Source organism: Rhea americana, unplaced genomic scaffold (genome assembly GCF_003343005.1).
Source record: "Rhea americana isolate MKP2758 unplaced genomic scaffold, rheAme1 scaffold_19, whole genome shotgun sequence".
Taxonomy (NCBI): domain Eukaryota; kingdom Metazoa; phylum Chordata; class Aves; order Rheiformes; family Rheidae; genus Rhea; species Rhea americana.
In genome coordinates this window covers 2686251-2707797 of record NW_028186038.1, presented here as the reverse complement: position 1 = coordinate 2707797, position 21547 = coordinate 2686251, and the positions used below count along the sequence as shown (strand labels likewise).

Below are 21547 nucleotides of genomic sequence, written 5' to 3'. Positions count from 1 at the left end.
ATCTTTTCCTGTTACATGTGCCAACTTGAACTAAAATACATTTTTCTTAGCAACATTTTTTGCCACCTTCCTTGGCTGCACGTACTGTGAATAGTCTAATTCACATTCATATCCACATACAGGCCAATGCTACTCTCAAGCCTTTATAAGTATCTAATCGCATGACAACATGAGGTTCCAATGCATCATTTTTTAAACTGTATCTTTCTGATATGAATGCCACAAACACCGTAAATCACTCATTTACCTTTGGAAGAAGGGTTTAATAAACTGATAATTTTTTAAAATATGTTTTTATTCATATCTGGATGCTGTCATTTCTATCCACAGCACTACCTGGCTCAGCTCTGTAGGGCAAGAGAGCATCACACTTGGCACAGGAAGCAAGTGCAAACAGCAGCCGTGATTTCACTGTACAAACCAAGTAATGCAATCTTTGGTTGCCTTAGCATAATTTTCAGACTGATAGTTGCTTGAGAAAGAAAAATTAATGCTCAGATAGCTTAAACTATGCAAAATTATATATCACATTAGTTAACAATTTCTCTGGGATTACAAGGATTCTTTTTCTTTTGAAAATTCCYGTCTGTGATTTTGCAGGGCTGTGGCGGGGACTGAAAAACGAGGACGTGCTTCTGAGCTCCCRCTTGGAAGTCTTCAGTGTTCATACCTGCAAAATAGCTGTGCTTTTTTTTGTTTTTTTCCCCCAAGACCGGAGGCCACGACAGGTTCTGGGAGGAGCGCAGCCAGCGGACCCGGCCCACCCGCTCCCCTCCGCGTGTCGAGGGGCAGCACCGCAGCCCCCAGCCCGCGCGCCCTGGCACCGGCGCAGCCAGCCCGCAGTCGCTCCACGCTACCGGAGCCCCGGCGAAGCACAGAGCAAGGCCGTGCAGCTGCTAGCCCCAAAACGCAGTGTAAAGTCAGGCAYTCCCGGTTTTCTAGCTGCCGCTCTCCCTCAGTTATTGGTGCTTTTCCTTGCTTCAGCATGTACCGAAATCCAGAGAACGAGAAGCTTCATAAGCTTTGCTGTGGGAAGRAAAGAGCATCACAAAACTGAGCAACTGCAGAAGCCTCCTGCACAGCTAAAGCCGTGATGTAAATCCCCGATTATCTGAGGCTTGACAGGAGGCAGAAATTATCTCATGCTTCAAGCTCAAAGGTCCATGGACRTATCCTCAGCTAATTTAACAGATGGAGTTGTAGCTAAATCCATGTGTTTATATCAGCTGAGGAGCCACCCACTGTCCATTTGCACAAATCAAGTTTTTTCATGCTCACTGCTTTGTATAGTACTGCATTTGTCCTTGTGCAATTTTAAATGGCTTATTACAATAAATCTTTTTATTAAGCCATTTTTATTTTAACCTTTTACCTTTCTCATTTCATGCAATGGATTTGTCACAGTTTCCAAGTGCTGCATTTAAATAGAATTGCTTAGACGCTCTGCAACATCATCAATTTGTTCATTTAGCAAAGGGCAGAGCTTGAAGGATATACACAAGCACAAGTGTAAAATCGACTTCAAGAATGTCTGAAGCTGATATTGGTTAATATTTCTTCTTCCAGCTTGTTAAAGAGMCCGAACAAAGAAAATAACGCCAACCAGTAAAGCACTGGTCAAAATGGCACAAGATGAAGAAGGGGAGAAAATTGTTGTCCCAGACACAAGYTATTTGGGACAAAAAGATGAAAACAGAAAGTCACACAGGCTACCACAGCCCTCAGCTGGCACAGAAATACCAAAGACTCCCAAAGCACATGCTACACTTCATAAGCTGCAAAAGGAGCAAATAGTATTTTTTTACTCTCTCCCTTTTCTGTTATCAACAGACCTTTATGCAGCTSTGAGCATTTCACCCAGCAGGCTGCATGCAGGCGTGAACATTTTCCCYTCCCTTCCCCTGTCAAAAACCTGTGCCTGCTTAAATGGAGTAACTGAGTTCGGACTGAAAATGTTTTAAAGGCTACCCTTACAAAYAGGATACAGTAAGTCATTTGGAAAGGAGGAGAGAACACAGCAGAAACTGTCGTTACGCCAGACTATAAACCATCGCTGAGCTACAGGCTAAAACGTGAAGGCAGCTCTGGTCCCATCAGTTGTCCCCTTTCAATTCCAAAAAGGACATTATCGACCTGGGGCAGCTTCAAAGAAAGGCGATTCAAAGAGAGGCACCAAAGGAACAAGTCGCCAGACCAGACTCCTCAGCCCAAGAGAGGGGCACGTGGTGCCGGGAGGAAGACAGGAGAGAGGTGCGTAAGCTCCCCAGCAGCCTGCAGACGATGCTGGGGATGGGCATCAGTGCTGCCCAYGATGGACCAAAGAGAAGATGCCAGCACGGCAGATTCAAAACCAAAACCTACTTTCTATATAACATGGAGCATAGCTGTACGATTGTTTGATGTAGGATATTGTGGATATAAAAGAAAATATATACAGTGGAAAAAAAAAATCAGGTAAGTTCTTGGACAGATGTCCTATAAGGGGCTATTAAAGGCCACATAGAAGCTCTCTAGCTTGGGAAGTCCCTGAGCGCCAGGCTGCTGGGAGGTGCTGGGAGGTGGAGCAGTGGCTTTTTAATAGAGATACCTTCATCTAAAACAGGCTCCTCTGCCGTTGCGCTGGATAAAAGGAAGAAAGGCAACAACTACCAGAAGAGAAGAAGCAAAAAAGAGATGGAAGAGTATTAGACCCATTGGAATAAGCTGGATTTGGTAGTTGCTTAAGAAGAACCCATTTTAGGACAGTTTCCAGAAAGCCCCTCTGGCAGGACTAACCCCAGCAGAAGTGCCACCTCCCCGGATGCTGGTGCACCTTCCCCTGGCATTACATACACTCCCAGAGGCTAGAGAAGGGTCCACAAAAGATCAGACATTTGCTGGGTTTGAAGGACTTCCAGCTGCCTATTAGACAAAATTTATTTTTTTAACTGCTTGAAAGCACTTGAAACTTTATCTCCTATAAATGCTGAGGAAAAAAAAAAAAAAAGAAAAAGCAATATGGGCAAGCAAATTGCTGCCTTCTGGGTGCTGGTGCTTTCCTCACAAATATGCTGGACTGTGCACTTTCAGGGAAGGTGGACTGCCCTAATCACATCATCAATGYGCTCCAGGAGAGCAGCTACTTTGTTCCATCTGGAAGAGTGTCTATAATGAACAYGAACACGTATTCCTCATTTTCACTGCTCCACTACATTTTCTCTTCCTCTAAATAGCTCCAGCATAAAACAAGAAATTCAGAACTTTATTGTCCTCCTCTCAGGAGCAGCTATAAGCATCCATCAGTAATAAGGCAATCAATGAGCACGGGAAAAAAGATCTGTGGCTCACACTACCCTCTCCCCCCGCTGCCTGTTGTCGCTGCGCTGCCCGCGCGGGTTATCAGTTACGTGATTCTGCCCACCTTGCAGGGCCTCATGCTGTTCACGTTTAGCAGGAGGCTTTGCTTGCCCACAACCACGGTCTGAAATGATGCAGCCGCCTCTCCTAAAACCTCACATTCGCCCCTCCTCTTCTTGGAAGAAAGTCAAGCGAGCCTTGAAATACTCCCTCGTAGGCAAAATGGAGACTAGARAATGAATAAACCAAACAAGAACACSAAAGCCTACAAAACTGACAGAAGATTAAGGTAGGTACTAAATAATCCAGCTGAATGAATGAGTCCCATTTGCTGCCACCAAAAGCTGGGCCAGATCAACGCGTGAAGATGGTTCCCGCSGGGTACAGCCGAAAGCGAGCCATCCATCTCACTTTTTTGCTTTCTCCGGTTGGACTGGTACCTGCTCAAGCCCTGCTGGACCCTGCGCACAATTTATCAGATCACATGGATGCCCTCCAGTAATTCAGGGCCAGAAGGGTTATAAGGTCACACATCATTTAGTGAAAACGTAACTTCTACCCTGCACACTTCTCACTCCTTCTGCATATTTTAACAGGTGACAGTGATTTAGAAAAGCTCTCTTCAACGACAGGCTTCATTTTCTGCAGGAAAATGCTGAGAGCAGTTGTTTTTCTGATGGAAAGATCCTGATGCAGGTACAGAGAGCTTGGTTACCGTTCACATTGCCTTTGCAAAGCACTAGAGGCCCATGTACAAGTGCAGAGGAGAGATTCAAATGAGATCGGCTCTTTGCTGGATGCTTTGGCTTTCCATGCCACTGCTGTATGTTATTTTTCACCTTCACCACTGTGCTTCCAATTAGCTCTGTAATAAGGCACCTGTCAAATTCCCTCACATTTCCAGGGAAGAAAATAAATAATTGAAAACTCCCCATGTCTGCGTGCGGTGTCACTTCCTTGCCTCTTGTGCTTGGCAGCTCCTGTGTTTTTGTTTTTGCCTTTGCCAACTCTTCTTTCTGCCAGCATAACACTAGATTGTAGTGAAATAGAAAAAACATATAAAAGTACTCACGCTGAAAACTGCGCCCCGGTGATATTAAGTGCACCTACTCGGCTTGTTAATGAATGCCGCCGGAAACGAAAACGTCGTTGTTCCAACCCCTTGATCTGCGATTMGCGATTTAAAAGAAAGGAAGAGGTGGCACGCACCAGCCTGATGAAGCGCAGCGCGGGGACGACGGCAGCCGCGGGCCGGGGGCCGCTGGCAGCAGAGCCCTGCCTGTCCCGCGCGCAAACCCGGCAAGCTGCTGCCGCTCCAGCGGGCTCCGCACCCAGGAGCCACGAGGCGCTGCGGGATTTTGGGCTCCTCTAGCACCTGAGCCCTCCAAACAACCGTGCGATCGCGCTCTGGAAGAAGCCCTCTCAGAAGGGCTATTTTGCAGCTCTGAAGCAGGGAGGCCTACGGCCCTTCTCTGCCCGCCTGTGCCCCRCTGCAGCCTCCCGGGAGCCCTTTGGCGTCGAGCCCAGCGCAGCCCGCGGCCCGCCGCCCGGGTCTGCACGCCCTTCCTGAGCAATCCCCGGGAACGGGCATCGCTGGGGCACCGAGCTGCTTCCCCCACCATGGCCACTAGGATTCACCTGCCAAAGGCTACTGCCAGCTCCGGCGTGGAGAGGCAGAAAGGGGCCGACGTGCAGCCGCGGCTTATTGACAGCGAACGACGCGCGCGCTGAACTTACCTAAATTGCCCTGTTCCCTCCTGCCCCTCCAAGCACTACCGGTACGTGAGACCGACCCTCGAAACGCTATCAGCTCCTCAGGAAAAGCAACGACGATATCGTCATCGCTACGTGGGGCTGAGACTCTGCCGGCCCGGACCCCGGCGGCCGCAGCTCCTGCAGCCCATTCGGCAAGCTTCCAGCGAGCTGCAGCACGAGCCGCGTAACAGAAACACCATGCTGCGGGTTTCAGTTTTGGAAGAAAACCTGTTCCAGGGGAAAATTCCCAATTAGCTATAGATTTTAATTACTGCGAAGGGGTTGAGCATGATCCTTGGCTGGGGGCGAAGAGGATCAGCGGAGGATGTCCTTCTCACATTGTGTGAGCACTTGTCTCACTGCCTGTTTTAGACATAATTTYGGAAGTGTTTGACATCAGAAGATCTCACACTATGGCTATTACAGTTTTAAGCCCAACTTTGTTTAAATTCAGTCCCCTGTTTAAACTTGGCTGCTGCTGCCACCACTACCTTTTCTCTATGCAGAGGCCAGAAAAGAACTCAGCAGCTTAAATCTTATTTATGCACTAAAATGAAGGCATAAGTAGGATTTATGCAGTGCTTAATCCCCGTGCTAGCCTTCTGCACAGAAGCAAGCTGTACTCAGAAGAGATTTTAGGACAAAGGAGAGTCTTAAGCTTACAGCTTTTTTGACAAGTTCCTCCATGACTCCTGTTTCTTCAGCCTTGAAAGCTCTTCCTTGCAAGTGACAGAGAGACACAGAGAGAGAAAGAAACTAAGGTCCCGACCCCACAGTTTTTATCTGAACAAAACTAGGTGTTCCCGTAGGTTATTTCAAGCCTCCAGAGAACTTCACTGATGTTCTCAGAGGAAGCCGGTGCCAGTGTCCCAGGCCATCATGCTGGTTTCTTCAGTACAGGAAACTGGTGCAGACTCTCCTTCAGAAGTGTTTCTACATGTACCCTTCTCCGAGAGTGCTTTGCTATTGTATCATCGCATACCGCCTTGTTAGTGTATTCATTTTCACTAAGTATATTTCTCSATTTGTTTAGTGTGCACATCCCTGAAGGATTTATATTAATGAAGTCACAGTAAATGAGATCCAGGTCTCCTGCTGCATTTCTTTGTTTCCAAGAATAGCAACACTAAGCGCAGAAWCATTGTAGAGAGGAAACAGGCTTTGCCTACTGGCAAGCAACGGCAGCAGTTTACCATAAGATTAAAACAAAAACAAACAAACAAAGCATGAAAGGGTTTTGTAAAGTAGGGTTTTTCACATGGGTATTTTCAGACTGAATTGACTTGRTTTGCAGTTCTTCTGTACGATAAGCAGAAAATTCTCAGTCTCCTTTGMATCCTACAAACAGAGTAAAACTCCTTTCCCACCTTCAACGAGGCAGGCAGAACGCTCTGCTAGGAAGTTAAGYATATCACACTTCTACTGCACTAATGACCCGTCTTGGATTAGCGGCTTGATTTGAACTTCTTCACAATAGCGCCAAAAGGCTCCAACCAACTAGCTCATTTATGCTTGGTGCTGTGGAGGCACTTAGGAACAGACAACCCAGAGACAGACARGGACCAAGACTGAACAGACACGGGGAAGAAGGGTGATAAAGATGAGAGGAGCTGYCTGAAGCCACCAAGCAACCTGGAAACATGTACAGAAATCAGCTCTCACACTGGCCTTATTCTCCAACCTAACCCACTGCACCATGCTACCTTTCCTGCCTAGCAAGACTTGCTTACTACTTTGAAGTCTTTGTGCTATCACTAGAGTAATTTCTCTGTTTTTTGGGGGGAATTGCGTAAAAAGAATTAAAAATGTAAAATCAGCTCCAAGGTTAACTCATAATCAAACACTCCTTCCTCCAAAACACTTTAAACAGTTGGAATAACCAAAAATAATTTACACATACAGTCTAAGAAAAAGCTTTTTGATAWGTAGAGCCTGTAATTATAAAATGTATGAGTTTTCTACATCAGCAAAGCAGCACAAAGGTATGTTCTATCTCAGTCCACTCYTGTGAAAACTGATGCAACTCATCTRCTTTCTGTAGTGCAAGACTTGACAATGTACTAGGTTATAGGAAATCTTAATGAAAAGATTTACCATCTGTGCTTCCTAGCTTGACTCATGCTGACATAAGATACATTTGGAGAGATAGTTCAATTCCAATACTGTGACTTTGGGAACAGATAAGAAAAGGCATTATTAAGAGCAGTGATGATGATAACAAAGGGGAAACCAAATCTCTTGTGTAACAGTTTGCAATAAGGCTCTCAATATTTTGTATTTATTTTAAATACAAATGCATCAATTTGGCTCAGGTTTACCCTAAAGAAAAKAATTCCTTCAATCCTGTGATTTGAAGTGTAATATCCTCTTAGAGTCATCTATAAAAAGAAAACAGTAATTAAAAGAAAAAGATCATGTGCAAGACAGCGTTGCAGTCTAGAACTTGTGCCTAAGTGAAAAAAGCATCAGCAGCAATGGTCTTATCGTATTTGTCCTGTGTAATCCCTTCATAGCCTTCCCCTGGCACACAGTGCAAACTGTACATAAAAAGAGATTTTCCTACACCTGTAAACATAACAGATGCTGTTTGGAAGGACTGGGTTTTGCTTGATTAGAGGACACAAAGATYATATTCTACAGTGGTGTTGCAACAAAATTAAATTAAAGACAGTGTTACCTTTAAGTGCAGTTCTGCTCCTAACAGAGGTAGCACTGCCTGGTCCCAGGATTTGTCCTCTCCTCACTGCTCTCCAGCCAAGAGGTGCTCAGGGTCCAGTGGGAAGCTGCTGCTCAGCCCGCCAGCCTGCTCTGGGCACGAGGCAGCTCCCTGGCCTGCTTTCTCCACCAGGTCCAGTGACTAGTCATCACCACTGCTGCCAGCCAAACTAAGCCCCACGTCCTCTCACTCCTTATCTGAAAAGTGCCTCCTCATRATAAGGGTACAGGGACATTGGCTCCAAAGGGTCTGCACTGGTGGAACCCTCCATGAGGACACGGAGTGAGGAGTAAATGCAGTAAAATCTTGTTTTAATGCTAAAGCCATGACGTTTGGTTCTCAATACCCACAGMGAGCTCACCTATTGAAAAAGAAGGTGCAATTTTTTTCCAAGATCATTTTTCAGAGCACAGCAACACTGTCAAGGAAAGCAAAATGACAGAAAAAAACACCAGACTTTTTTTTAGTGTTCTCTTACCTGTGTCCACTACAGTATCTGCTCAGYTGCTGAAAGTCTCAGATGGGAGATGAGTTACCCAACTGGTTCGTCAAGTTCAGGTTGTACCATTTGCAGGAACAGGGAATATCATTACTATTGYTTGGTTTTACAGGGAACAGAGCTAGGGGTAATTCCAGAAAAGATCCCGGTGTGGTGATCTGCAATCTGTTATCAGAGCCCCAAGAATCAAGCACCAAACATTTCAGAGGCACTTGAAGAATAAGATTCAAAGTGTGGAAGCCACATATGCACCAAGGGCAACCTCAGATGGGAATTCACTGTACTTAAATGTTTCCTAGAGCCAGCAGTGGCGCTGGTAGAGGACAGATAGAAAATGCACTCCAGCTCCTGATTACAATCAGGTTAATGCACAGGCRCTGTTACAAGAGAGTGCAGCATCTCTGCAGGGTTTTGCTTAAGGGGCCTGGACTGAGCCAGCAGAGAGGTACCTGGCTATTCCTTAGAAGCCACCAATATCTACCACTCGCGCTTTGGCAGCRATATGGTCTTAGTCCTCGCACGCTTGCAAAGGTGTTGGAGTAAGCTTGAAACATGATCCATTTTCTCATATTTCAAACAGCATCTGCAGACAAAATATTCACTTACAATGGGGGTTTCTTCACCGGCACAGTGGGATAATGCAGTACAACCAGGAAACCTACGGATTGCTGACACAAGGCTTTCACATACGACACTGAAAGGTAGGAATTTGACTAGATTTATTTCCCTGTGTTTTTCTAGATCTGGCTGACCTACTTTTATTTCTGAAAGAACTGGCATCATTGTTCAAACAAACCTGGAAAGCAAATGTCTAATCTCACTGCATACAAGAAGGGGACTGAATATCCATTTTAGTGTTGCCAAGAATTAGAAATAAAAYCAGAAATCCATAAAAATACACATTTATGGAAAGACACTATAGATGAGTTCTTTCCAGTCATTTTACAGAGTTTTAAGTCCAAGTTTGCCCATTATAAAATAATGGAGCATAGTATGCATTTATCCGTCAGCAAACTTTCCCCTTTTGATTATACGCCAGTAAAACAAACTGGCATTCCCCAAGGAAGGAAAGCAGGACTCTCTTCCTGGCTGAGCAACCAAAACGCACACCTGGCAGGCCGCGGAGTAAGAACGGCTGATGATAACCGAAACCAAGTCACGCGGCCCAGGGCTGTACCAGAGGAGGTCACGAGGCTGTGCCTGTCCTTGCTTTACGCCCTCAGGTCCTGCTCCGGGGCCCTCGGAGCCGGCAACCGCGACCGCCCGGCCTGTGCAAACGCACCCTGTGAGCCCTCCCTCCGGTGAGACGGGGGCAGCGGGGCTTCTCTCGGAGCGCTGCAGACAAGCCACTACGGACRCCTTACCTGATGCTTTTTGTTTGTTTTTCTCACTGGGAATAAACGCCGTCCCTAAGAGCAGCACAAATCCGTACGACGCACAACACTCAGACCAGGGCGGGAGTCCGGCTCGCTTCCACGCRAAAGAAACGTGAAAGACAAACTGTCTGCGGAGCTCAGACACAGCCTCGGACTGAACCCACACATCTCCCGGGTTATTACAGGCGCGTACAGAACCTGTAGAATTATTTGGACTGTTCTTATTGCAACTGTGAATTTTCCAGACCCGCAGGCACCCCGCGGCGTATATGGTTGGCGCTGTACTCGTCTGCAGGCTCCAGACAACTGAAGACTGACTGGGAAAACACCCACTGCCTTTCACGTTACGCCTTTTTTCCCCCCTCAGTGTTGCCAGTGAGGAGAGTGAGGTTTYTCTTTGCTTTAAAAGCAGAAGGTTTTGTCCAGCACGCTCAATGCCAGGTGAAGGAGGAGGAGAGCTGTCTGGAGTTTCCCCGTTGGGGAAAGCACACCTCCCGCAGCCGCCTGGCTCACCGCGCCCCCGGCAGCGCCGGCCGGCCCGGCCCGGCTCGGCCAGCACGGCTCGGCTCGGCTCGGCCGGCACGGCTTGGCTCGGCGCGCTGGCGATCCCAGCGCCCGCGCCCTGCGGGCGCAAAGCGAACACAGACACCTGCAGTTCGGTCCCGCGTTGCTTCAGGGACGGGGAAGGGCAGCCAGARGTTTGGGGGGCTCTCAAGGTTTGGTCTTAGTAAACACGAGCACTCACCCTGCTCCAGGGATGCGCAGCTCTTAAGCGTGTGTTTAACCCTAGGCAGGTTAAGAATTCAGTCGAGTAGGAATACTTTTCCTTATAGTTAAACACAGACTTTGTTGCGTTGAGGAATTTAAAAGGTGCAACGAATTATGTGCAAAAGATCAAATTGCAATCAAATTGCAGGGAGAAAACTTTGTATTTGACAAAGGAAAAACAGGTCTGAAGAGAGGTCAAGAGTGATTTTACCACTGTATTTCTGTGTGTCCAAGATACAGTTTCAAACTGTGAAAACAGAAGTCTTCAAAAAACAAACCCTTTATTTTAATCTGAACCACAGGATTCAGCATGACTGTCTTCTCTTGCAGTTTGGCCTGTACAATCCATCACATTCTAGATTAATCAAAAGCAGCATCATATCGATGTGTTTCTTAATAACAGGCAACTGGGTCTATTAAAAACATTATTAAACATATTGCCTGCAGCATCTTCAGGAAGAATACATATTTTTCRCAACTAAAACAGAGTTTTATAGCTCTTATTCTAATTTTACTGTAGCTGCAAAGCAACCCACCTAAACTGAAAAACTCACCGTAACAACCCTGAAGCACAAAGAGAAGTCTGAACAGATACTGGATGCAAAATTCAACTTACTATGGAAAGGATTAGCATGTTCTTTGWGCAAATGCAAAAGCTTTATAAAATCAGTGAGCCTAAACTACGAACTGAGCCCAAGCTCTGCTTATAATAAGAGAGTATTCATTTATTCTATTCCACTGAAAATACATCCAAACTAAATTGTATTCCAAATTAGTGTTTCATTATTCATGGTATATATAGAAAACTATCTTAGAAAAATAACACAAAACAAAGCTTCRCACTTTTTAATTCCAGCTATTATACTTCCCACTGTCAGCTCAGGCTTTTTTTCTTTTTAATTTGTCTGATGCTTGTGCAAAACTCCCTACTAAGTCTGCCACTGAAGAAAGTGTTCAAGAAGATAATTAAACCTAGAAACTGTCGAGAGTTACTAGAAATCACTACTTAGATGACTGGCGATCCTGTACTCAGGTGCCATCACACTCTGATATCATATCATGCCATTTCTGCAGTGAGCTGGCAAGACAGCGACGCTCACGAACACAGCCTGGTGTAAAATAAGGAAAATGCCAGCGCCTGAAGCAACYTCCCGGCGCGCCTGCGAGCGGCGGCTGGACATCTTGCACTTCCCCAGCCGCCGTCTGCTTTCGAGAGGCTTCGCGGAGCGGCACTTTGAAGGCGAGCGTGGAGGTCRGATTTTAGCTTTTACACAGCACCAGACTACTAGAAATTACCTATTTTGATACATACCCTGGAAAACAACCTAACGATACCCAGCATGGAGCAAACACGACAGTGCTCATCCTGGACAGCACGGATGTCTGAACGGGCAGAGATCCCCCCGAGTTAAAACSTGGGGTTACTGCAGTTGGAGCAAAACGACGGGCCCCCGCGCTCTGGGGCCAGGCAGCGGCTTCGGCGGCAGCAGGGCGCCGGGAGAGACAGGCACGGGAAACCCGCAGCCAGCAGCTACACCGACCACGCTCCCGCCTCGCTGCCAGGCCTGCTTCAGCGTTTCCRGATTGCAGCCACACCACTTTGCAGCAGTGCAATTCCCAAAGCTTCAGGAATTGACGTTTGTTTGACCTACGGACAGGTGGTTACCTTCAGCTTTACAATGYAGAAATGGCAAGTCCATGATACATTTTTATAGAAGTTGGTGATTGAAACATAAAAATAAAAGAGATTGAGCTTAAACAGCCTGTCACAGTGTGTACGAGGGGGTGGTGGTTGTGATAAATAGCCAGACAACATATTGTAGGTTCTCACTAGAYCAAAGTAGGATAAATCCATAAATTTAGAAAAAAAAAATCTGCTATAACACAAACCCCAAAATGCAGCAATTTCTCATTTTCAAGAATGGCACTGTTGAATAATAAATGATTTACAGTCACCCAGRGGAATTTCTTCAGACTTATGGCAATTATGGGTGTAAATTTTACAGGACTCAGACAGGGAGCACCCGTTAGCGCCAGTCAGAAGATGGCAGCTTTGCAAGAACGTGGTTTTGGCCACCGTGTCCTGTCATGCCACTACTCAGGTTTTTCAGTCAGGGAGGCACCATCAAGTGAACAGTACGCGAGCACAAGCTCATCAGCAAGCTCACAGCAATTTGCAAACAATTACCTTTTGGGCGTAGACACAGAAGATGTGTGAACGGAACTGGAGTTGAATTTAAGTCTCCTGAGACTTAGACCACAGAGACACGCACATGGTTGAAATCGCTGCAGCTGATTAAGCTTTTGCCACTCCTCGCCATTGCTATCTCCACAGCCTGTCCAGAGGAGTGGAAAAAGAGTTCCCCAAACCCCGCCAGCCTGCCCACCTTTCAGCCAGCCTCTACAAAGTGCAGTCACAGCAGGGACAGGCACAGGTTTTAACTGMGGTAGTGCTTTTCGCATTAAGACAGTAACAGTCCTCTGCTGGAAGATAAAACTTCCAAGACATTGTGCTGTGATCCACAACACACAGGTGACTACGGTCCATAGACCACTAACACCCTACAGAGCTCAGCCCTACAGTCTTGTTTCCCACGTATCATCGCTGGAAGAATATGAGCAGATAGGAAAACACTTGTAGACAGCATTAGGCATCCTAGAACCTAAAGATTTTTTGTCAGAAAGATGAAGTTAGCCCGCTCAGCTGGAGCAGACAGACTACAACACTGTTTCCAGATCGACCACTCTTCTTTGGAGTCAGTGGAAATACTCCAATCAAGCACCCTTCTTTGAGAAAGGATGGCATCTGTAGTGTGTACTTGCTGTGCAGAGCTGCTCCGCTCACTCTTCCCGTGCAGACAAGTCCTGAACTACGTCGCTTGCCAGGCCGGTTTAAGCGCCACCGGCCCACATCCAAAAGCTTGTTGCCAGCCTGATATATTGCACCATTACAAGTAACTGCACAGCTGTGTGCTGAGCAGGGTCACAGATTTAAGAAAATAAGCCAGGTTAAGAGAGAAAAAGGTTATTTTTCAGCAGGATGAGTTCTCTGTCCTGTTCTATAACACGGTTAAACACCTGTGCTGGCACAATGCAGAAAGCAGCATCAAGGCTTTTGCCATSAAGATGTTGATCTGCAAACCTCATCAGCAACGACCCGGCATGTTTAACAAAAATGGGCTTATTTCTTATTAAAGAATCCAAAACAGCACTACCTATCACTATCATTTAAATCAGTCAGCTTGAAGAGTAATCACTATACCAYGCAAGGGAGATCCAAAGGCAGGTGTGAAGATGCTCAGTTGTCAGCAAGTTCAGGAGTGGCACATGAGCAACAGGGAGAGGGCAAAAGACGAGGAAGAAGGTTTGAGGAGTAAAATGTTTGCAGAGATGGAGGAAAAAAATCAAGACAAAAAAGATAAATAGAGAAAAAAAAAAACAGGAAAGAAGGGGTTCAACCATCATCCTATTTCTGTGCACTCCCGCTTATCCTGAAGATTTTTATTCCATCTTGTCTAATTTTATGTTGCTAGAATGCCATGTTCCTCCCTGTTTGGCAGCCTAGCAAGTGTGTGGCATGTTTTAGAGACCTTCATCATCACTTTTGTTTGCAGATTGTCTCATCAGCAAATTTACCTTTTTTAAATATATTTTTTCAGATTGTATGGCTTACTTATTTTTAAAGATTTGCCCAGGGAAGCATCACAGTTTTATCAGGCCCTGTATCCCAAATCCTTCCCTTCTCAGAGAGGGCTCCAGCTCTTAGCTCAGCAAGGCACCATCTTCCTCTTTCCTTTTTATAGTTAGGAAGATTTTTTTAAAGGTCTTCCTCTTGCCATCACCACATGTGGCCCCTATGTGAACAACAATAGCAAAGGATAAGCAAGAAAAAGCAGGTGGAGAAAAAAGGAAGAGAACGGGTAACATAAATGTCAACTTTTGAGGAGTACAATCAGCACTGGTCCGTGAAAACTGAGCTCTAGGCACATAAAACAAACAGATCCCAGGATCAACTGCAAAACGCACAAGACATCAGCGCTATATTTAAGCAGGTGGTTAAAACTGTGCCAAGCTTCCTGCTCCACCAGAAGATGGACTGTGTTTCTCCGCACTATACTGCAGGCGCAGAGTTTCGACACATTTTAACTTGGACTTGTGCACCCACCACATATCAAACGCCTGTCACAACAACAGTACTTTGTGAGAAACATGAGCATTTTAATGTGGTATGCTTCTGAAGACTTCAGTTCAGCCCTAGCTCAGAGTAAGTACRTCCTGTTTCCACTTCCAGCTGGCATTTTTCCTCAAGAAACATGCAAATAAGGCCACAAAAGATAAAGTAAAAGCAGCAGGAAAACAGAAAATCCTATTCTTCAGGAATTGCCATGTTTCTTTAAGTGATTTTATATCCCTAATTATCCTTCTATCTGCATTAATGAATGCCCACCACTTTAATAGTCCCACACGAAAACAGCTCATAAAACACATCTGATGAGAATAATTTGGGATTTGGAGCCTGTTTGGGGTCAAACTGGCACATAGGCACAGTGCTTAACCGCTTCCCCCCATGGCTTTGCAATGTCTGGAGCAAAGGGAGGTGGTTTCTTCATGATGCACATGTACTTTTTTCAGTAAGCATTTGTCCTCAAGCTTTCTTTGTTCATTAAACTTAATTCAGCTCTTCCCTAACCATTGCTATGTATATTATTTATTTACCTGTCTCTCATATYCCCTGGGCTTGCTTCTTTAAAAATCCTGCAAGCTTCTCGTAATTGCTCTCCAGGCTACAGGAAACACAGTCATGTTTTGGTTTCTTTACCTGTAACATACTTCCTACTGTAATGCCAAAATGTATATTGGGTGATYTGGGGTCATGTGTCATCAACAGCTCTCTCTCATTTGACTGCCTTATGTCCTAACTACGGACACACAGCGCTTCCCTTGGGGTCATGTACTTATCGTCAGCAGTTAATGCAATAACTAAAGACACAGWGTGACAACTGGAGAAAGGATGGACGCAAGTAGGAGGGTTGCCAGTGAAGACTCACCAAGCAACCTTACTCCTGCTTGTGCCCTGCGACTTCTAGCTGTGGTGGTGCACAGGAACAAGCTTACCCCTCGCAGAGCGAAAGCTCCGGCTCCCACAGGGCAACGCAGCACCTGCAAGGGCCAGTGCAGCACCCAGGCTCTATAAACACAAATAAATGGCATTTCACAAGTGACTGCTGCCACAGGACTGTCACTTGCTCTGTACAAATGGCGAGCCATGGTGCACACCTTTGCAATGTGAGCTCAAAGCACAGGCTACATCRCAGCAACCCTCACAGCCCTCTCTGCAGTGCTCCTATCCGTTCCTCACAGGCAGCCCTAAGAGCTCAAGCCACYCCTCCTGGCACACGGAAATACTAGAAAGTCTAGATGCTAAATATACCAACAAGCTGACTTCATAAGGCCAATTTCTGAGGTAGTAACAGCAACCTCATATATCCAGCCTGCTAATCCAAAAGCTATAAACAACGCACAGAACAGTAGTAGTCTGCGGGGGAAAAAGTCCCAGAGGATTTCCCTTAAGATATAGCTCTCTCCTTACCACTCCAGCAGGCTCCTACATTCAGTAAGAGCTCACTCTGGATGTAAACCACACACATACATGAAGGAGATGAATCTGGAAACTCCTGGCTAAGCAGTGTGTTACCAGATCCACATTGCTTCTTAAGTCCAGAGTCATACACAAGAAGTAGACCATTAGTTCAGCAAAAGCACTCAAACTACTCCTCTCCCTCAAATCTTTATCTGTAACTTATTTGATAATATCCTACAGTAATTTCATTTCTTAGCTTGTATGGTAAAAAAAAAATCTTYGTTGTTGCAACACTTTGAATAACCCAAGTGAGGGCAAGACAATACCTTTTTTTTTTTGAGGAATTTCTCTTTTTAAGCAAAAACCACTCACCCTTCTGCCCTAAATTACTCGGAAAACATTAAACTGCAAAACTAAACACTTAAGAGYTGGGAAAATGCTCACAATATCCATTGTCTGTAGATGTTTAATTTGATCCCCTTAACTAYAGGTATTGTGATACATTTTCAGTGCACAGGATGCTGCTGTTGTGGGGAAGACTCAGACTTGTAGAATCAAAGGAGTTATTCTCTATTGTCTCATTTTTTTCARTGATAGTTAAGAAAAGGATTACAAGTATGGCTCATCTCCCCTTCAACAGAAACTTATATTTTTCATCAATGGAGATGATACAAACCGATGATTGTTGTCTAAAGCAGTCAGAAATCCCACTGCCTGAATTTCTCGTAGGAAAGCACTGTCCCCTTAGCTTTAAGTTTTGTTTTTGTAAACAAAAACCATCATGGTGAGACCAGTTCATACTGAGATACAAGAGCATACATAGATACATCATCGTCAAATACTACTTACTTACAATACCAAATAGATGTCTCTGTCACTTAAATCAACCAATCAATCCAATGTCACATTGCTGTGTAACATGGTTTCAAGCAGGCCCTTTCTCACCTGACTCCAGGAGTTGCAATGCTTCTGGGCGTCGGTTAGCAGAGGGAGACAGAGCTGGGCTGTCAAAAGGGATGTCCTCACCTGCATCTACCAGCATGTGCGGTCCACCCCTCCCACCCCCCCAGCAGGACGCTCAGGTTCTGGAAATAGGCCTAACTCCTTCCAAGCGAATAGACATGTGCAGAAGCAGTTGTTATTTTAGCTCTGGGTCTCTCTGGTGCAGCCTAAGGAACAGGCTTCAGATTTTACCTGTTCCATAATACGTAACTTCAAGACCATAACTAGTAGATTATTGTCCCTCCTCCCTAGCAATTGATATACCACCTCGTAAGTCCTACTGAATTCTAAGCCTTGTAAGACGTTGGCAATGAGTTTATCTCCTTAGCATGTGATTTTCAGTACGAAAGTCTTCTATTTTGATTCAGTTCCTGAGTTATTCCTTTTCTACACATAGTGGCTTCAACACTCTTTACTGTAAAGAAAAAAGACTTCTGAAAACCCAATGTACAATTTCCCTTGTGAACAAATTAAATGCACTGTTCAACCTATGAACAACTTGATGGCACTGAAATTCCCAGGACACCAACCTATCTATAGCTGCTTGTGCAAATGTACCAATACTTCCAGATTTGCTCAAAGCACCCAGACTATTATAACTCAATACCACAGGCAACTTCAATGTGTTGAAAATTAAAATTTCCTGAGATCGCCTTGGAGCTTCTGTAAAATCTGAGTCAATACTAGGCTTTTTATCAAAGCAAAAATGTGCTGCTCAAAGTGGAGTGTGAAATTAATAATGCATGCATGAGGCCAATATGCAACATTTAATTATTCTTACCCGATTCAGAAGTCAGCTTGTAGTCGCGTTCACCAGTTTCACACTGAACATTGCCATCTTCAACTTGGGATCTGCCTGCAACTTCTTCAGCACTATAAGTGGGACACATTGTATTTTCCAATTTAACCTCTTCTTGCAAGTTTTAGACCACTGTGGCACAGCATTTTATAGAGCAAATGGCAACTTCTTATAACACAATGTAAAAGTCTTTTAACAGATTCTTGCCTAACTGAGATGCTAGGATAAAGGGTTATTCCTTTTCAGAAATATGCACTAACTGCAGATYCTGTAAAATTTCTTCTACCTGAACAGTGAACTGAAAAACTCTCAGGTCTGCATAGCATCTTCCTGAAATATAGGAAAGTTATTTGAAGTTTGCAAGGCAGAACTGGTCCACCTGACAGAAAAAATGTAGGGACTTGGAAATAAGAATTTCCAAAGAGAAGGCTTTTTTGAAATGTACTATCAGTCAAAAATAAATCAACATTCCAGTCCAGGTCCTAGGCTCATTTAAACTGATGAAGTTAATATAATTCATTCGAGGTGAGCATTTGTTGTTTGAATTTTGAGCCACTTTGACAAGATACATCTAAGTAACAGTCTTTTCTACTGTTCATGCTAGCAGCAATTCTAAGGAGGCTAAGTTTAGTTTGCTGCATTTAAGCAAGACATCTCTGTAAGCTGGCTACAGCTCCCCAAGCCCTCTATTTCAGAGGCACCAAACAGAATTCCTCCTCTGTTCTAACCCCTTGTGACCATGGATCACACAGCACCAGCGACGGCAGCCAGCGACTGCTTTCTGAAAAGTCTGTTTTATCACTATTTCAGTTTATAGCGAAATGTAATCACTCAGCTCCGTGAAGCTTCCCTGGGCCGGCAGAGTGCCCAGCCACGCGGAAACACAGACTGAAGTGCAAGCCAGCGAAGAACCTCGCTGCGCCCCGTACGACGGGAGCAGAGAAAAGGAGAAATGGGAGGTACGTGAAAAGGGAAGGTGCTTGTTTACAGGATATGCAGTCACTTATATTTAGCAGCTAATGTTCCATGCTGCTACTGAAAGACAGCAAGGGAAGTAAAGCTGATGTCGGATAGGTTAACCACAAACTTTAATCTAGTTTCAATATTGCTGAGCAGCTGTTTCTGAGAAACTATGCTAGGATGCAAAATAGGCAAGAAAACACCTGATCTTTTGTTACCTCATCACCAAAGAACAAGAAACTAATACTGCTGCATTTCATACTAAAAGGTAAAAAAAAATTTCTATTCACGCCTTGGAGCTCACTTTGTGCACTGATAAATGCTTTTTAAACTGTTAGTTTGACTATCTTTTCTAGAACAAACCAAATACATGAAGAAAGATACAGCTCCAGAGATGCACTGAAAACAATGCAACATTTCTTTCAGAATAAAACAATACTTTTAGCTTTATCATTTGACATAAGCACTTTTCCATTAACAGATCAAATGCTGGAAATTCAGTGTTCTGTACAAGAAGCAYGAGATCTCCTTCCTTTCTTAAATCATTCAAAAAGATCCTAATTAAGATGACAYTTCTACACTCCTCTTGCAAGATGCTCAGTTACATGTGCTTGTGAGTGGCACTGACTGATTTCCTGGAACATGGTGGGAGCAACGAATTATCTTAGACACAAGGAAGATTTCTTTCTATTTCATGTTGCTCTCAGACAGATATGCCAGACACATCTCTGGGTTCATAAAAATGTATTTGTATAAAGGATTACTCTGAGTTGACATTATACTTTCAAAAAACTGTGAATTCAACTAAAAACCCATGCAATGTTCGGACAAAGTGCTGGAGGTTTTGTAGTACATTTGTCTGACCTTGACAAATACAACAGCCAAAATACCACAACCCTCCCCCTGCTTTTGCAGATATTTGTGGGTGCAAATACAGGCATGTAGACATTTACTAGATCTGCAAATTTTAGTTATAGACAGAAACGATGGTATAAGAAGTAAAGGATAAAACTTAAGAAAGCTTAGAAATTAGCCCTTTTGGAGTCAAATACCTGTAAAGTTCATTTTAACTGTTGCTCATAACAGTCCCAATACTGCCGAGGTTTCTACATATRCTTTATCTTGTCCTGTTAACAACGGTAGAGATATTCCACTTTGAGTAAAGTTAAGCATACACGTTGGCCTTTGCAGGATCTTCCGCTTGCTATACTAAAGACAAGCCCCCTTTCCCCTGCGTCCCCTCTGAACTATTCACAGTTCTCAGTTGTAACTTTACATTCAACTGGTCATTTAAATAATATTCTGGTCTCATCAACAAAGAATAAGAACAACCAAAATGAGACAGACTACAAATTCACGCAATGACCACCTCGACGCTGGCAGTAATCAAACCCAGGTGCTCTTCTGAAGAGCAGCACTGGTTTAGAGTAGACATCTACTGACRCTTTCCCAGAGCATTCTCCCAGGCTCCACCGACTGCAGGTCAGGGACCACGAGGCGAGGTGCACGCCTATCAGACTAAACGGGTTGGAGGTGGCAAAACAGATCTGGGAGCTCAAGGAACCCCGCTTATCTTAGCTGACTGCAGTTTTGGAATGCCTGTTTATCATCATGTCAGCTGGACCGTTTTTAACATCTTCCTTTGTAATCGTACATAAAAGAAGGCAACCTACTTTCTTGATGTGGCAGGACATGTGAGTTAACCAGGATACAAGCAAGTCTGAAGTGATTATTTAACGTATTCYTAAAAGACATGCACTCATTTCCAAACAACAGCAGAGCTCCAGGATCTACAACGGGCTCACATTAGTTTTCCAGACAGAGTTTAAGTTGCTGGCTTTAACCTATAAAAGCTCCGACGACTTGGGGTTTTGTTATCTAGTGCACATTCCCCAGTGCCCACTGGAAACTGTGCTGGCCAAGAACTTGCTCCATGAGAATCAGGACCCAGCTGCCTTTTGGTGCCCTCAGGTGTTATTGCTCCAGGCAGATTACATATCTATCTATATATATATATGTATATATATATATTAACCTTTTTCTTTTTTTAAATCTGTGGCAGCAGATGAACTGAGGGGTATAAAACAATTAGAGGTGTATTTTGACATAGTTCTTTATAAGAAAAAATAAAATGTTGATGAAAAATGTTTGCTAAAGTATTTTTTCTCTGTTAATAAAACTAGAAAAATTAAAAGACTTATTCCCTCTGCTTTAGTTCACTATTCTTCCTTCCCAGTTCTCTCTTGGCAACAAAGAAAAAAGGACAAAGCAAGGGGAGAAATAAAAATTGGAAAAAAATACAGCAGGATTACAAAAAGTGAATTTTCAAGGCAAGCACATTCTAAATTGCTACAATTGGAGAGAAGCTAGGAGGAGGGAATTACGTACACTGAAAAGAATTCCTTTTCATAACCTATACAATAAGAATTACATTGTAAGAAACATTTTTCACACTAATTGCTTAAAAGGGGGTGGAAAGTGCATGAAATTTTAACAGTAGCTGTTAAAATACACAGCTTCTATTTTTTAGTATCACAAACTTCAAGTATATGATTTATTAAATCAGTATTTTAACAAACCACCCATATCCTTTTCTGTAGGCATGAGAAATACTCACTTATGCAGATCACTAATTTTCAATAATCCTAACTGAAACTCTGGCTGTATGGAGCAGCTGTTTCTTTCTACCAATATCAGAAAATGCAGAATGCTGAAGAGGAAACAAAAGTTAAACCAAAGCATTTAAAAACCACAG

At 44.2% G+C, this 21547-nt stretch overlaps 1 protein-coding gene across 1 annotated transcript in view; it reads right to left on the bottom strand.

Moving 5' to 3' along the window:
* Positions 1–17073, bottom strand: part of SUSD3 (sushi domain containing 3) — a 65685-nt gene extending 48612 nt beyond the window's left edge. Inside the window, exons 1-2 of the mRNA XM_085302550.1 lie at positions 16977–17073; positions 5074–5319 (exon numbers count right to left, since the gene is read on the bottom strand). Of these exons, the coding sequence (XP_085158676.1) occupies positions 5074–5319; positions 16977–17073 (343 nt within the window). The remainder of the gene's footprint in view (positions 1–5073; positions 5320–16976) is intronic.
* Positions 17074–21547: the final 4474 nt, after the last annotated feature.